Raw genomic sequence first — 14,444 nt, forward strand, 5'->3', positions numbered from 1 at the left:
CACAGATCCTTTATTGATCTGTTTGTGATGAGAGATTGAAGGAGGCCCTGAGTGGAGAGTGAAAATGTCTTTTCTGGAGATCCATTTTCCAAGTTTGATCAAACTTACTTTATCTCATGTGTTTCTGACCTGAAACCTGGTGAGAAAGTTTAGGATAATCAGAATCATCTTTTGAATTCCTTTTTTTTTCATCTTAGAAAAAAGGGCATAAAACAAACTATTTGTTGATCCTTTAGAATTGCAGATGTGATAATCTAACAATGACAATGGTACATTGCTACCAATAAAAATGAATTGTGGATTTTGTGGATACTTTGCACTTTTGCATCAAACAGATCGAGGCAGTGGGTAAAAATTTCCTAATTGAAAAATGTCCAACATATGGTGTATATTATTCATTATTAGCAAGTAATCAATTTTTAATGCAGCAAAAGATCAATTAAAGAAATTGCTTAAGTTTTGGATCCAAAGTATCAGTGAGACATTCCCCTTTCCTGCTGACCTTTACAGGACCTGCTACAGACCTTGCTCTCTAGACTGCGCCGCTGGAGGTTCTCCTCTGCTCCTGCAGTACAAGCTGCTCACTCTCCCCTCTGGCATTCCAGCCAATCACAACGTGGTACGACTGTCTGCTTTCTCAGAGTCAGGCATCCTGCAAGAGCGTACGTCTTTCACCATACTGGAGCAAGAGTCAGAGACGGGTGTGATGGGCCGGGTGTTCGGCATCAGAGACGAGTCAGGCAGGGGGATCATCTTCACGCTGCGGCCTCTGGACCGACCCGGGCTAGTGCGCCTTAAGGTGCAGGCCACCACCATCTCACTGCAGGGCCGCATCACATACCAGAGCATTTTCATCATCTATATCTCCGTCTCAACGTACCCCTACTGAGCCTCTGCTGCTTTACTAATGACTCTGACTCCCAGTGGCCTCTTGATGCCTCTTAAACCAAAACCTGCCTCGGACACATTAGGCCATGCAAAGACACTAATATACAAGATGAGGTGCACATGGTTGGTAAGTGGATCTGAAGATATATAACCCCAGAGGTGACTGAAATGTCATGGTGGACGAAGTCCTGTGAGTGAAAAGACCTTTTTGTCTATCTAAAATGTTGACTAAGTTCTGTTGAATTAATGATGAAACAGAACCTACTCTATAGCAGACGTCTGAACTGACAAACATGCTGGAAGACAAAGCATTTTGTTCATTTATTCACCACATGCCCTATGAGTGCATCTTTCTAATCAATATCTAAAAATGCCGAATGTAAAAAAGTGTCATTTCAACCGAGCACTGAAGTTTAGTTTTAGTGTCCATCAGGAATTGCCAGAATGTTTGATGTTTCATATCTATCATTTTTATTTGTATTTGTTGTTTAAAGTGTTATCTAATTATTGGACAGAGTTATTGTCATGTGTTTGCAGCCTGCACTTGGACATACAAGTCTTTCAACAGTTCTGAAATGTTTTCCCCTATTATTTTAATTTATTGAAGTCATTTGAACACATCATTGGTTCAAAAAATGAATTCATAAGGATCTACTCGCGTTGTAATTAAAAACCTTTTAATGGCACATTGTAGCCATGTAGCTAGCAACAGTGTTCTATCTATCATATGTGTTTTTGTACTCTTTTATAACATTTTTTATCATGTGAGAAAGTTTAAAGGTGCTATTCTGAATGTATTCAAGTGTTTTGTGTCAGAACCGCTGACTTCACTGTTGGTGTTTCAAGGACAACCGGCAGGTCATGAAGGCACAGTTCCCTAAAAAAAGAAAATTGTCTAACCCACCCTGGTACCAATGGCAAGTCAGTTTATATTTTTTTAGTCCACAAACATTTCCTAAACAACTGAAGTGTGATGAGATCCAAGTCTCTGGAACCACTATGCTGCCAAACTCATTTGAAAAGATGTTATTTAAACCCAACTAAAAGCTTGTGCACCCACTTCGGACAGGGTATACAAGCTCATCTGCACCTCAAGAGTGTGAATGATGTAAATTTGACATTTGTTTAACGTGTAGTTTTTTGGAGGTTGTTTTTGGAACAGTGTCATCAATGTACAACTCTTAAAAGTTATCCAAACACCATAAAATTGCAGTTGAAGTGTTCTCTGCTCTTGCAGGTTAAACAAATATTTTCCTGTTGTCATAATAAGTTGTCAAATATTTGTAGAAATAAAATGGACAACACTTTTATTATTGTCTGTGTTATTACCATCATCAGTCAGTCTTTATCTGATTTTACCAACCAGGCTTTACACAGTTTTTCAGCTGACAAACAAAACTGATGCAAACATTGACTGCCCGCAACATAAATGAATGACATATGAACCCTGGCTTACTTTGACCAAAACCTGTCCAGTTATACATCCTGTTTACTGTCAGATATGAAACAGAAGAGCATCTATATTATTTAAAGAAAATGCAGTCAAGTGGTTGTTGGTGATCTCTCACTTGTTTTATGTTGAACATAGTTTTGTTTCCTCAAGAGTGCCTACTATGTTCTTGTATGTCATAATAAATGACAGAGTATTTTAATTATTTACATATTCAAAATGTTCTTCCTTTCATTTTGTTTAAATATGATTTCTACAGTTAATACAAACGTAATCTTTACATACAAGCATTTCTCATCCACAGTTTACAGTCCAGTTGATCTCATGGCTCATATATTGATACACAGTCTAATAAAAGCTGAATCAAAACTAACTGAGTGAGTTACAATGACCAGATGTGGGTTTTCAAACAAGGGTGATAAATTCGATTATGACTGGCTGTTGGTTGAGATGTGACTTCTGGTAAGAATGAGTCAGAGGTCCAAACAACAACAAAGAGTGGCCGTATCCATGACCCCTGGTTTACATGAGGACAGCACTGCTCTGCTTGGAGACCAAAGTGTGACACTACAGTGATACAACAGCAGTTCTACAACAACGGATATTAGGAATGAGAAAATGGAGATGAGATAATGGAAACTAATGGTTGTAAAATGGTATGCAATAATGTCTAGATCATTTAAAGATTGAGTGGAAATACAAGACCAGAACTATGTCTTTATCCCAATTCAGGGGCTGCATCCTTCGATGGACCCGGCCTTTGTGGCCTTCGAAGGTGAGTGCTTTGGAGAGACCTTTGAAGGCTGTGTCAACTGTCGCTAAATGGGACGGTCTAGCCTTTGGAACATTGTGTTGTGTCAACATATGTTTTACCCTTACGTCACGCAAATGATAGTGGCGGCGTATCCTCCAAAGAGAGGTAAAAGAAGGCTGCATTTGTGGGCTGCATTCCAAGGAGCCTTTGAATTGGGACAGCCTTTGCACGGTGTGTGACATAACTGGCCTTCAAATGCAGCCTCTGAAGGATCCTGAATTGGGATACGGCCTATATGTGCATACACAGCTCGGGCTATATTTTTTTGTCCAAACAAAACCAGTAGTAACTGAACTCAACCTGAACTCTTTTTTACTTCTGACATCTGAACCTGACAAGAGAGGTCATGTAAACAGAATATTCCATGTCTGATTAAGACGTGGGAAGTGCTGATATTAGGGCTTTGGCTCTATATTGATACTTAAATGTCATTGTGATATGGGACTATATATCATCTTAGTGCTGTCGTCTAATCCTAGCATCTATATACATGAAGTGATACTTAGGAATTTTAAGAGTACCAAGACATATATTGTCTATCGATAAATAGCCTAAAAATATCACAATCTTAGTTTTAGGTGATATCACACAGCTCTTGCCAGTATTATTCAGGTTTTATGCACATTGTTTGGGCATTTAAACAGCACATTCACAATTTTATGTTTTTGTATAAAAGCCTGACTGATGTATTGGTTTGAAAATAATGCAGGAAAACGACACTTGGGGTAATTTATAATTATTAAATTCCCGGTGAAGTCTACTGGATCAGTGCTCTGGTGTACCTTCGGACAAAAAAGCAACCACATTTTCAGGATCACTGCTATCAATATTGTATGTATATAAGAGTATTTACCAACATATTGATATGAAAATGTTTTTTTTTTTGTTTTTTTTTTGCGCATGAGGCAGCTGTAGCTTAGCAGGTAGACCCTCCTCTGGGGTGGAGCTGAGCTGCATGTTGAAGTATCTTTGACCAAGATGCTGAACCCCAAAATTGCTCCTGATGTGCAGCTGGCACCTTGCATGCTGGCCTCTGCCATCAGTAAGGGCCCTGCAATAAGCTGGCGACTCGTTCAGAGTGTACCCTGCCTTCACCCAAAGAGACAACTGGGACTGGCTCCAGTAACCAGTAACCCCCCGCGACCCCTTTGAAAAAAGGGGGATAAAGCAATAACATCCCCACGACCCTCACGGATAAAAGCAGCAGATAATGAGATGAGAGGGAGATGAGATGTTTTTGCGCTTCGAAATATTGGTATTGGTCCCAGAAAATGTAGTATTGGTAGGGCCCCAGTATTCATAAACATTAAACATTAAGACTTTGATTTCATCAGGTTTTTGATGTGCACAAATATCACAATGCTGACCTTTTCAAGATAGAACTTTGTATTTGTTAATTTGAGTATGCACAGGTGCATGTTAAAACATTAGTGGAAAATTAATTTTCATCAGCAATGTTAACAGCTCAGTGGGAATATTTGTATCTATTTTTTTAAAGTAAGGGTACAAACTTAAAAGCTATTTCCTCAGGGCTCGAAAGCCAAAACATCTTTGTTTTTGGGGGGTAAGAGGTCAAGATGTATGACAAAATCTATGAAAACTGAGAGATTTTATCATCTAACAGCATTTATCATAATAGTACCCAACCCTAACAGGCAGCATTAATGCTCACAGAGGCCTGGATTCTGATCTCACAATATGCCCTTAAATGATACGTCAAGCCAGGAAGGATCACTCAGTAAATTTTGTTTGCCTTGGAAATTGTAGTAAACTGTGGTCGTTACCTCAGGTTAATACCTCAGTTGCTCAGTAGAGGGAGCAGCAATTAGGCTGATGTCAAACTGACTGTAAGATCAACTGTTGAGTCCTCAGTGCAGCACATTGTTGGTCTCTTAGCTGTCATCACTGTCACATGTTGAGCTGCTGGTTCTAACAACTGACAGATCTGACTGTAGATCAGTCTCTACAGGAGGGACCTTCAACATAACCATTATACAGGATGCACACATTGATCTGCATCAGTCTCTACCTGACTAAATGACTCACCTGCCCAGATATTGTTGTATTGGATTTTGTTGTTTTTTGTAGTCTTTATGTAACTAAAGCGCTCACACAGTTTACCATCTGTAACACAGGACTCTTTTTTTTATTCATTCCTCTGAAATGAGTAATAGAAAAGGTCAAGGAAAGCTGACCTGAGCTGAGCTGAGGGAGTGTGTTTGTTGATGCTTCAGAGAGAGAGAGTGTGTGTGTGTGTGTGTGTGTGTGTGTGTGTGTGTGTGTGTGTGTGTGTGTGTGTGTGTGTGTGTGTGTGTGCCTCCGTGAAGCTGCCTCCAGTTGTTTTGATTTTTGCTGTTTCTGTGATGTGGTCATTAGCTTTGCCTGGATGTTAGTAACCCTCAGACAACAAGTATTAAACCCACACACAGGATATAAACTGTTCTTTCCGAACACAGTTCCCAACAAAGTTGCAGGACGAGTCAGATAACCTGGTTTTCACTGGCTTTGAAAAATAAAGAATCCATCATTAAGCTATATTATGACCAAATAATTACAGCCATTCATAATATCAATAATTTTCACAGTTGCTGTCCAAATAGACCCTAAAACTCACTATTGTTGCCATATTCTTTATGTAACAAAGATAAATTATGTCCAAACCACTTCCTGACAAGTGTGTTTCTAAACTAACAGCCATTAATCTGGGACTATAGTACATCTGAAGCTAATTAAAACAAAATGTGCTGCATATTTAATTTCTCTAAACCACAGGCAATAACTACAGCAGTACCATTAAGACTTACATGTGAGCAGAACGAGCAGCATAAAGAAAAGAAGAAGAACAAGAAGAAAAAGGGCAGAAAACCAGCAGGACTGAACACCAAACTAGAAGCTAGGCATTCATTAAGGCTTCATAAAGTTTCACAAATTCCCTGTAAAACATGTCATGTACTTTAAGGCAGACTGGAGGCCGTTCCCCCCTCTTCTATAAAACACAAAGTATTAGTGGAAATGAATGCTTAAGGCTGAGCGATGGCTACCAGTAACATGTCCCCTACTGCTTTACACAGTCAGGATGTCAGGGGAAATGGGGACTTACTGTGCTCCACTCACTAATGAGCACAACACTGCTGCTTATTAGTAGGTATAAGCAATGGAGCTCAGAGCATACCAATCATTAGCAAATTAAATGTGCAAACAAAAGAATTCTGCGAGTTAAAGTCTTGTCAAACATCTGACTGTGTCCTAGATTCTGTCTGACATCTAATGGCCAGTAATACGACGGATCAGTCTGAACTGTACTCTCCCACTGCATCACAAAACATAAATGAAACATTCAAAACAAACTTCTGAACAATGGATTAGAGATAATATGAAAGGTGTCACAATACAAGCTCATCGTTTTGGTTCATGGCAATTTTACACCGTGTCCTCTACAGACATGGTATAAAGACTTCTTATTTCCACTTTATGAATCAACCACTCCTCATCCATGATGCCACTGTTTAAACAAACTACAGCAATAATTGAATCTTCTCTAATCAGTGTTGTCTGTGTTTTTCCTTGACATGTTGATCCTGCCATGTCTCGGAGTGTACCAGAGTTACGTCTTGTCACGTCTCACTTGTTACATCTCGCTTCAGTAAATAAAGGGGGAAAAAGGAAACAGGACGTCTGACAAAATCTTCAGCCCAGAAGGTGTCAAAATCAAAACGGAGGTAAAAGGAGAGTTCACATTTGTCATGGGCTCAGAAACCCGACACCAAATGAACGCTAATGTTGCTAAGCCTCTGCTGAATGTGGAAATTGGCTGTATGCTGCTTTAAATATTTTAATTTTGCAAGGTGATATAAATGTCAATTATTGTTTAAAACACCAAGAAGGCTTGACACAACGTGAAACTTTGCTCGTGGTATCACCAGGGTTTCTACACATGAACACGAGCGCTGAGAACGTTGTTTGTGCACAAAGACTTTACTGAAAAGAACGTTTTTGAACAACTCAAGTTAGCAGTTGCTTGTTCTGCTAGCTGAGTAGGTTTAAATGTTTGATGTCACTATATAGAGAAGTCCCACACATTCCAGTGAGCCACAATGGGGCCTTATTTCGGAAAGGAACCGTAATCAATAGTGAGAATTCTTTTTTGAAATATTGATATTCCTCTCAGACCAACTGACAAATGCATCACTGTAGTGCCTACATAGCCACCTCCTCCAGAGGCTAATTCATTTGGATGCAGTTGTGTTTAACAAACTGTACACAAGCCTTGTTATATCTCTCTTTTAATAAAACATTTGATTAACACACAAAATGTTCTCCAAGTGGTATCAAACATTAATATTTTTCAAGGTATTGTATCGAAGTAAAGAAAACACACCTAATAGTTCCATGACGTCATCTTGTTAAATACCTTCCAAAGCCCATAACAGAAACACTACAGCGTTCCTCAGGGGGGTAAATCTAATCATTTCTCATTCTGATTGTAGAGCCCTCCATTCAAGCTGGTTGACAAGACCTGACTACATCTCTGTTCTCATAACTTCCACTGTCGATATGGTTAGGCTTGTTGTGATTTTCACTTCTTTTAATGACCTTTTTGTGCCAATATATACTCAATATACAGCGGGTGTGACACTCTGGCCCATGGGGCACATCAGAAGCGCTAGGACTTGGATGAGGCAGCATGGTGCAGTTGAGTGTTTCGGATCAACTTTGTGGGGCTTTTTAAAGCACTGACTCACTTTACCTACATCTGCTGTCAAAGAGCAGATTCTCAGACATTCCAAGTTACAAGACTCAAAACGTGAGGTCAGCTTTTGTTCAACAGGGAAGTTGGATTAAATATCCCAGACATTTTTTTTAATTTTTTTTTTGACACTGCACATAGGGGAGTCATTGAATGAGATCGACACAAAGGTTTTTTTCAGCTGGACTTCAAACCAGTAATGAACATGAGTAATGCCCCAGTTTCAGACTGTCATAATTCTGCTGTCTGTTACTAAGTGTGGGGAGATTGAGTAATACTATGATGTGGTCACTGGGAACTAATGGTAAAAGTGGAATGGAGGATGTGGAGAACCAGATGTCAATGCTCCATAAGCAAGGTCAAAAGTATAGTCACAGACTCGAGCACATTTGAGTTTGTCAGTGTTTTTCTTCATTGTCACGTTGTTAAAATGTCTCTGTCAGGTTCATATTTGGTTCTTTGAAATTAAAGTGAGCTTGTTAGAGGGGCAGTCAAAGGTCCAGTCCCTTCAGCCGTCCTATCACCTCTCTGTGTGTGCCTGTGCGACCTGAGCCCTGCCTCTTTATTAATTCACACAGAGTGAGCTTCACCTTATGCCAGAAATGCAAATGCATCAGCCTGCACACCGTGGTGACTGTATGAATATCAACATGCTGGCAACATGTTTAAAAACCATTAATAGATTTTGCTAGCACACACTTTGTCAACATAGCACTTGAGTGTGGAGACAAATTTATGAAAGTGAAGTATGTTTTCCAGATGACATATTAAGTTTCTCGCTACACATGGTTATTCTGCTAATAAACGTGATCGTCGACATACGTACGCGGAGCGTTCGGAGCATTACCCCATGCCCTGCTGGAAATTAGCTGTGCACAGATGAAAGGGATGAGATGGCAATATTTACCTGTTGCTATAGCAGCAGTGTAACATACATACACAGAAGCGTTTAAAAAGTAGGCCAGTGAAACGAGTGTGGAATAATGAAGACGTGGTGCAATTATTTGGGGTAATTTGTGTGTTAAAAAGCTGTGAGTTTGTTGTGTTTTTATGTGCGCTGACATTTCACCATTGTGTTCTGTGGTGCAGTATTGTTTTTTGTTGTTAAGCTTTTTTAAAAGAGGAAATACTGATCTCCCTTCACTGAGGTGGGAAGTACAAATACTTTGCAGTAGGAATCCACCTTTTTCAGTCCTGATGCTGATGCCTGGGCTTTGTGTATCTGTTGATAACCGATACTGATCCGATACTTTGTTGAATTAATAATAAACTGTATACCGGTCTCGGAAACATACTTGCATGATGAAAGACAGTACCTTGGCTCTAATTATTCCAGTAGGCGACGGAAGCCCTCATCTTCAACAACTGACATTGGCTGAGCGTCTAAAACAATGAATTCTAAAACTTTCTGTGTTATTGCCAATGCTTTCAAGCTTTTTTGTCAGAAACTTTTCGTGTCGTTGAAGTGCCTCTGCCAAAGTTAGTGGCTGGGCTGTTCTGTCTCCTGCTCCTTTGGTTTTGTTGAGCTGCAGGAATTCGGCGTGCTCCTTAGCATGGTGCTTTTGGATGTGCTTGATTAAACTGGCAGTATTGTACTTTGCAGTACTACCACCAACCTTCGAAACATTTACTTTGCAGACATTGCAAACAGCCATCAAACTAGTTGGCGTAGCAAGCGTGAAATATCTCCACACAACCGACTCTTGGGCTCGCTCCATGTTGTTTAACAGTTAACTCGACTCTTCCAGCATGAGATACCGTGCTGCTGACGACTGATGTAGGATTGCTACGACAGAGGGAAAAAAAACAAAAAAAACAAAACTGGATCAGCCCGTGGATCTGTTAATTTTCCAATCCCCAATCCAGCTTTTTTGTCAATATCGGGGCTGATATCCGATCTTAATATCAGCACCCCTACTTTGCAGGTATCTGTGCTGAAGCATTGGTGTTCAGTTTACTGACAACTTTTGACTTTTACTCCCTACATTGGAACGCAAATACCTGTACTCATTACGTTCTCAAAACAGGATAATTAATGTAGTTTTAATGCATTTGAGGTGAAAAAGGTGAGACTGAGGCTAGACTGGAATGGGGACAAAAGGTGAGAGGTTGATTTTCTTATTTTCCTCACTTTGTTGCTGTGCTCGCGGCTCTTTTTTTATTTAACGTCATGGGAATGAAACTCACCAATTAACTATCTTTGTGTTGGATTTCCGAACAGCTCGGAAAAACCCTACTCATTCCAATAGTCTCTGAATTAAATAAATATGTGAGGTTCAGTTTGCTTTGGGCAGAATTGTCCTTCAGAGGGATACTTTTAATGTTTACATTTTGAAAAAAATTCAGAGCCTGTACTTCAATGCTTGAGTAAAGAATGTGTGTACTGTTTCCACTCTGTCTTTTGAATACATAAAAAAGGGGGTAACATTGATACGTGCATGAGCTCATGGAGACATACATTACAAACATGAAATACTGATGAAGCACTGCCCTCAGAGCTATCACCCCTCTCAGTGGGGATGTTAAAAAACGAGCGTGCTGTGTGGTATATTCCCTGACATCATTCTTTCAGCCAGCTTGACAAGATTTCCTGCACACGTAAGGGAACAGCTTGCCAAGAACATCAATGCGTTTTGGACGAGTGTTTACCTTTTACGGTCCCGTATAAGACTTCATATGTCCGTCTGGAGCGTTTGCAGCCAATGATATCATCACTGGGACAATCATGCTCTGCCAACCACCCACAATGCTCCCTGATTCCAACGTTTGCCTTCAGAAAATGCAAAAAGACACCAGCTTGTCGATACAGCATCGTGGCTGACGCCCTCATGTGTTCTAAACATGTTGGCTGGAATGAAGCTGTTGTGTGAGTGCATGTGCCTGTTTGACTTTTAATGTGGGCCAGACGCTGACTTCATCACCACAATGCTTACCACAGTAGTTCCATCCATCCTGCTTCCCAATCTGCCGGCCAAGCCATGCTTCCTACTATTACATCCTGGGACTGCAGATGGGAGGAAAAAGGAATCGAATCCTAACATTCTGTCGCTACCGATGGAAAGAGGTAAAAAGAAGACTACCACAACTGGAAACAAAAAGAGAGCGAGTCCTTTGGTTGTATTCCACACAAAAGTCTCAAAGCTACCGTTCTGGGTTCGCTTCTACAGTTAATATCTTTCACATCAGTCCGGGCATGACAGCAGAACTTCAGACGCCAGACGTTCTTGTTCGTCACACTCACATTTTTTCCGAGCAGAATGGCTTTCCAGCTCAAACAAATAAAAACTATTATATAAGGATTCACAGAGAAGGTCCAAGTAAATTAAAATAAAACTTTCGTAGCAGACTGGTAGCCGTGGCAAATACTGACCTAAATTGAATCAAGCATGTATAATTCATTATCTACTATGCACATCTAGACACACGCTCACAGTTGCTATAATCAATTTTTTTTCCCATTAATGATCACCGAACTTCCTCTCGTCTTTCGTCTTTCAGCTCACTGTTTTAAACAATTACAATTTATTGGTTTTAGTTCACTCTGACTGCTCTCGTCAGCATTCTATTCAGCAGCAGCAGACATCTAGTTTTAAACGAAAAAGCAAAAAAAACTATAGGCTAAAAGATCAGCAAATAGTATTTTGTTACACTGCAGGAACATTCAGAGGTCAGTGCTTTTCCGCAGCAGTGATCAGGGTCTAAATTGTGATCCAAAAAGCTCTTGCTCGAGGGATAAAAACTACATTTCTGATTGGTTGAGTACTGACAGCAGCCACCATCTTTTTTTTTTTTTTTTTTTTTCATTTTTAATCTTCAACTGTTAACCAGTTTGTGTTTTGTACTTACTGCTTTGACACACATACAGTATATGACAGATGGGCTGACAAATGACTGACATTTTCATCCATCAGCAGACTAATTAGCCTAATCCTTGCAGTGCTTTAGATTGCAGTTGAAAATGAGACAGCAACTAGCTGAAGTAACTTGGAAAGGAAATAAGGAAATTTACTTATTATTTTGGTGGGAACTTGACCATAGATGAGGATTTAGCAAATTCAGAGCCACACGTGTCCCTCAAACAAAAAGCCAATGTAAAGTGAATATTGGACTTTCCAAATGTTTCTGCTGTCCCCACATAGCCAACATACTAGTTAATGCATGTCTAAGAAATTGAATAAATTCCTGACTTCCGCATCGGTCACTTGCTCTTCCACCACCATTGTTAAACATTTGACAATCCGAACACGTTTTCTGCCCCCTCAGGATATTTTGTGTCTGCTCCCTTAGTGAAGCAGAAGGCTCCATTCTCCAGATTTACTGCCCTGTTGGACAGCTAATTGTCAATCCTGTGCCGGTGATTACTCTCAGACACAACCCACGCTGTGCAAGACCGGTGGTAAAAAAGTACTTTCTCACGCCAAAGCTAGAGCACCTTAGGCTATCTACGAAAATACCACTGCAGCTACACCGCGAGTTAAAATAAGAACATGTTGTGTTGCAGGTAAGCCGTGCCTGTCATAGCATTTTTTCCCAACTACAACTATTTCTGTGTTTCTGTGTTATTAAAAGTGTCGCATATCAGTGTGTTTTTTGTTTGATTGTTGATTAAAAAAAAAATAAAAAGATAAAAATATGTCATTCTTTGGCTCTGATGCAGCATGCAATCTGCAAAGTAACTAGTAACTAAAGTTAAAAATTGTATTTATGTACAGTGCTTGAGAAGATGTACTTTGATACGCTCCATCATTGGATATTAAACATAGTATAACTTAGACTTAAAAGGAGTAAAAGTAAAGTATGTATAGCTTGGTAACAGTGCAAACAAATATTTTGTGGACAATGTGTGGGGACGAGATGGAAAACCCACTCAAAACTCGAGAACAGCAAACCACACTGGTGTTGCCTGTTTTCAACCAGATGCCCCGCTAGTCCATGTCTGTAATCACGCTGTTGTAAAATGACTTTTTAAAGTTCAAGTTGTTCGCTTTGAGTGCTTACGACAGCTGTTCTCCGATCTGCAGACATTTGCGAGGCCAATGTGTCTCAACTTCAAGATAAGCTTTGATACGTACACAAACACCTTCAATACAGCAAAACCAGCAAGTCGCAGCTGGCAGAGTGCAACACTTCTAGCACTTCATTCACAGGCTTGGAATGGGATGAGATGGAAATATCATAGTCATAAATAGCTTTACAACATGGAGGTAAGGGGGAAGCCAAAAACAGCCCTCATCTGTCCTGATCCTCCCACACAGCAGCCATGAACTAATCATGGTCATGACTTTAAATGACCTGTTGCATAATGATTCGAGGAAAAATCAACTTTCATCATTGGGAGGATACATTTTATACACTTACAAATCATTCGTGGCAGTTTTCTCATTTCCAAAAGTAACAACTGATAAAAAAAAAAAAGAAGCAGCAGCAATTTGTAGCACTAAAAAAAAAGGCTTTGAGAAAAGATCCAAGAAATGTTCAAGAACTGTACTTGAGCTGTGGCGCTTGCAGCTGTAAGCAGTTATTTCCTGCCTCTGATGCGCTGATGAGAAGACAGACACTACACAGATCATCAACAAAATCTGTGTTGTGAACATGGAGTAAATTGCAGGCTGACATCACTGGACCCACCCCCTATATAACTGCAAACACAGAATTACCTCACAAGCAAAGAACTGGCCCTTTGTAGTGTAAATAAAAAGGAGTCCAATAAAGGCACATTCTACCACTTCTAAGAAACAGTCAGCGCTGTATAGTTTTAAGCAGGAGACTTATGGTTTTCCTAACAGACAACATCCCACGCTACGCGAGCCATGTTTGTCTTGGCAGGCTCATCATTTAGTTATCGCTTGGTCCAGCATTCACATTTTCTGCTTTAGCTCCGTTTGACAGTTTATGGGTGTCTAGGATGTATTGGATCACAAGCCTTTTTTTTCTTTTTTTTTTTTCTTCCTGGAACTGCTGGTGGCTGACTTCCACAAAGATGTGACCTCCAGCGGTGTGACCTCAGGAAACGGGGTGGGCACCGGAGGGGTTGACAGCCATCCATCACAGCTGGCGTGCCCTGGGACACGCTGTGCAGCACAGCTACAGCGTGCTCTCTGGCTTCCCTCTCAGCACTGACCATTTCATGCTTCTTGAAATCCAATACACGCTTATATTTAGCTTGTCCTCTCCACATTTTACAACACGGACAGGGCCAACAAATGCCCACGACTTTACTATGAGACCAAACAATTTGCGGTTGTTGCATAAAATACAGTCCATGGCAACTGTATCTGCTTTGCTGTTTCTTTGTTGTTGCAAATAACACAGTGACACACTCAGTGACCGCAGAGATGAACCACTGAAAAAGGAATGATAAATACGAGTCAGCTGTGGATAATAAATCAACATACTCGCATAATTATGCAGGACATTTATACTTTAAAGATCCAGTTAATATAGCTTGTTGTGCCTAAAACCTTTCATCAAGTCAATCATTCAGTAAGGTCGGGTCACAGTTGTATGCACCAGACTATCTCTGCAAGCTCTTTCAGCTACTCATC

At 40.2% G+C, this 14,444-nt stretch overlaps 1 protein-coding gene and 1 long non-coding RNA gene across 2 annotated transcripts in view; one reads left to right on the forward strand and one right to left on the reverse strand.

The window, feature by feature from the left end:
- Positions 1–2,198, forward strand: part of hmcn2 (hemicentin 2) — a 59,698-nt gene extending 57,500 nt beyond the window's left edge. The window contains exon 81 of the mRNA XM_037098615.1: positions 511–2,198. Coding sequence (XP_036954510.1) covers positions 511–889 — 379 coding nt within the window. The 3' untranslated portion in view covers positions 890–2,198. The remainder of the gene's footprint in view (positions 1–510) is intronic.
- The window catches only part of LOC119019765, a 56,228-nt gene that overhangs the window by 696 nt on the left and 41,088 nt on the right, over positions 1–14,444 (reverse strand). The window lies entirely within an intron of this gene.

This window comes from Acanthopagrus latus, chromosome 5 (assembly GCF_904848185.1).
Source record: "Acanthopagrus latus isolate v.2019 chromosome 5, fAcaLat1.1, whole genome shotgun sequence".
NCBI classification, from domain to species: domain Eukaryota; kingdom Metazoa; phylum Chordata; class Actinopteri; order Spariformes; family Sparidae; genus Acanthopagrus; species Acanthopagrus latus.